Below are 3390 nucleotides of genomic sequence, written 5' to 3'. Positions count from 1 at the left end.
AGTGGACATAATTACTCAGGAGTGGAATTGCTGCATCATAAAGAATCCACGTACTCAAATTTAGTAATTACTGTAGAGAGCAGTTTGTAAACTGACAAGGTCCTTGCAAAATGTGAAGGCAACCACGGGTTACTTCGCCTCCACAAATTCCTCCTGAGAACAAGATAATACAAATGTAGCCACAGACAGATAAGTAAGCCGAAGGCCATGAGAAAATGTATTCTCGGAGAAACAGAAGAAACAGTGTTACTATGCTTTAGAGAAACTGCTTGTGACAGCAGCAATTGTATGTTCCTGTATAAAGGCAGTTTGCAAAAGTAAAACTGGGTTATTGTCCACCGTCAGCGGGCAGGGATCTCCTGATCCCAGCTTTCTGTCTTCCTTCTTCTCTTCATCTTCCACTGTTCCCACTCAGGTTTATTTTCCAGGGCCATGCCAAACATGGAAGGATTTACCACTTGCTGGATGCAGCAAATTACTGCCCTTATTTTTTCAAAATTTTTATAACAACGTACATCCCCTCAGTAAATAATTTTACTTTCTCCACTTTCTCATGACATTTTGAATTGTTCAAACAAACTTGAATTTTGGCCATCCTGCTAGGTGTGTAGTGATATCTCAGTGTAGCCTTAACTGGCATGTATCTAATGATTAATGATATTTTGAAGACATTTAAATACTTTGTGGTCATTTTGATATCGTTTTGGAGCACGTGTTTCTTCAGGTGTCTTGCCGCTGCCCCCTTTTTCCCCTAATATGTGGACTGAATCATACTGATTTTAAGAGTTAGGCAATTTGTTGTTTTGTTTTTACAAATGACGATATGAGTACTTTGAAAAGTATATATGTTTCAAATGTGTTCTCTCAGGGTATTCTTTGATCTCTCCTGTGGTGTATTTTGATAAATAGATGTTTATATTTTGGATAGAGTGCTGTTTATCAGTTTTTTAGTCTTATAATTTTTTGTATGCTCTTTAAGAAATATTTGTCTATCTCAAGTAAAGAAAATATTATTTTACTTTTTTCAAGAAACTTTGTGGTTTTTGGCTTTCACATTTACATTCATAATATATATCAATTAATTTTTACATATGATGCAAGGAAATGATTAAGGTTCATGTTTTACATAGGAAACCTAGTTGAACTAGGTCAGTTTACTAAGAAACTCTCCTTTACTCATTAGACTGCAGTGGAGCTTTTGTTTAAAGCAAGCGACATTACACATGTAAGTCCATTGTTGCGCTGTATTTCATTTTATTGGTCTCTCTGTCTATACTTGCATTAATGACACACATTTAAAAGAATAAGATAGCTTTATTAAAGGTATTGATGTCTATAATTGAAAATATGTTCTATTCTTCCTTATTCTAAAATATCACCCTTATTATTCTAGACCTTTTGCATTTCTACATAAATTTTGATACCAACTTGAGTATCAAAAATTCTATTGGAACTTTAATTGTTACTGCATTAAACCTATAAAAAATTTTAGGAAGGACTGACCTTATCACAACATTTGCTATTTCCAACCAATGGACATGGCATATTGCTACATTCATGTGTTCTTCAATAACTTGGTGTTTTTTCAGTTTCTAGTAATGAAGTCATGCAGTGCTCATTAGGTTTTTCCTTAAGTATATTACAGACTTTTTCTAGTATCAATAATTGTTTAAAATTTTCTATTTTCTGTATGATAAAAAATGTTTCATTTAAAGACACAAAAATGCCTTTTAAAATAGATTATCTATTAGAATATACATTTAAAAAAGACTTCCCTTCAGTTGTAACATAAGCACTTGGCAATGTGAGAACAATGATCTAGACTTCGGTCTCTTGCAGTGAAATATGAAATATGAGGACAAATCAAAGTTGATACCAGAAGGACAGTCACTACTTAAACATCTGTAAGTTGAAAACAAACAAAAAAACATTTCTAGCTTTTCATGTCTTTTACACATCCCTGCTTTCTAAAGGCTCACCATATATCACAAAGTTTCTATAACCCAATTTAATGTACATAAATTCTATATTAAACTTTATATAGGGAATTTGCTTAGATTTTTCCATATTCGATGCAGGGCACCTTTGACCTCTTTGTTCCTCAAGCTGTAGATCAAGGGATTCAGCATGGGGATCACCAAAGTGTAAAACACAGAGGCCATTTTATCAGTATCGAAGGAGTGACTGGACTTGGGCTGCACGTACATAAAGAACAGAGTTGCGTACAGTATGACCACCACGATCAGGTGTGATCCACAGGTGGAGAAGGCCTTGTGCCTACCCTCTGCAGAGTGCATCCTGAGGATGGCCAAAAGGATCAGCACGTAAGACACAAGGACGATCGAAAGAGACGAAACCAAATTGAATGCTGAAAAGATCAGTATCATCAACTCAATTTCACGTGTGCTTGAGCACAGCAAAGTTAACACGGGAAGGCTGTCACAGTAGAAATGACGAATGACATTGTTGCCACAGAAGGATGAAATAAAAATCTTTATGGTGGTTATCAGAGAGAGAAAGGCACTGCAGACATAGGGGACTGCTACCAGCACCCAGCATACTCCTGGTGACATGATGACTGTGTAGAGCAGAGGGTTACAGATGGCCACATAGCGGTCATAGGCCATTGCTGACAGAATGAAAAGTTCACTAATGATGAACGTGATGAAGAAAGCTAGTTGTGTAGCGCACCAATTATATGAGATAGTGTTTTGATTTGTTACAAAATTGACCAACATTTTGGGTCCCACAGCTGTTGAATAACCAAGGTCGATGAAAGCCAGGTGTCTGAGGAAGAAGTACATGGGTGTCTGCAGCCTGGAGTCCACCTTGGTGAGGATGATCATGCCCAAGTTGCCCACCACTGAGAAAGCATAGATGACAAGAAACGCCCCAAAGAAGGGGGCCTGCAGCTCAGGGCGGTCTGTGATTCCCATGAGAATGAATTCTTTCAGCACTGTTAGGTTTTGCTGGTCCATCCAGGTTTATCAGAAAACCTATTCTGGATGGAGACATTGGTATAGTCAATAGCTGTCGTGTAGTATCATCTGGTAATTTTTTAGTATACAAGGTTGGTATAAAGTAAATAAATCCAAATATGCCAGTTAAGCTGTATAAAAATTATCCACCTCCAGCAAGTAAAACATATATACTTAGTAAGATAAGGATAGAGTTAGAGATAGAGAAAGATTTGTGATTTTCCCCCGAGGAATATGGTTTCCCCCCAAATACTCGATACTGTTGGAAAAATTTTTGTTATCACAACTGGAGGAGGTGCACAGCTGGCATGTAATGGTTAGAGTCCAGTGAGGCTGCTAATTATTCTACTATATTGAGATAGTGACCCCCAACAAAGAATTATACAGCCCCAAATGCCAAGAAAACCAAGAG

The 3390-nt window shown here is 37.1% G+C and overlaps 1 protein-coding gene across 1 annotated transcript; it reads right to left on the bottom strand.

Moving 5' to 3' along the window:
• Window positions 1-2036: 2036 nt before the first annotated feature.
• Window positions 2037-2978, bottom strand: LOC105307647 (olfactory receptor 8K3-like). The gene has a single exon (XM_011383212.1). It carries the CDS (start codon window positions 2976-2978, stop codon window positions 2037-2039), a length of 942 nt encoding a protein of 313 aa, XP_011381514.1.
• Between the last annotated feature and the right edge of the window lie 412 nt (window positions 2979-3390).

The sequence above is a fragment of the Pteropus vampyrus genome, unplaced genomic scaffold, assembly GCF_000151845.1.
Source record: "Pteropus vampyrus isolate Shadow unplaced genomic scaffold, Pvam_2.0 Scaffold506, whole genome shotgun sequence".
Lineage (NCBI taxonomy): Eukaryota > Metazoa > Chordata > Mammalia > Chiroptera > Pteropodidae > Pteropus > Pteropus vampyrus.
Note: the sequence above shows the minus strand (reverse complement) of the source record. Positions and strands in the feature narration are given on the sequence as shown.

What these genes read in the sequence shown, in the direction of transcription:
- LOC105307647 (XM_011383212.1), bottom strand. Translation starts at nt 2,978, where the DNA reads ATGGACCAGCAAAACCTAACAGTGCTGAAAGAATTCATTCTCATGGGA.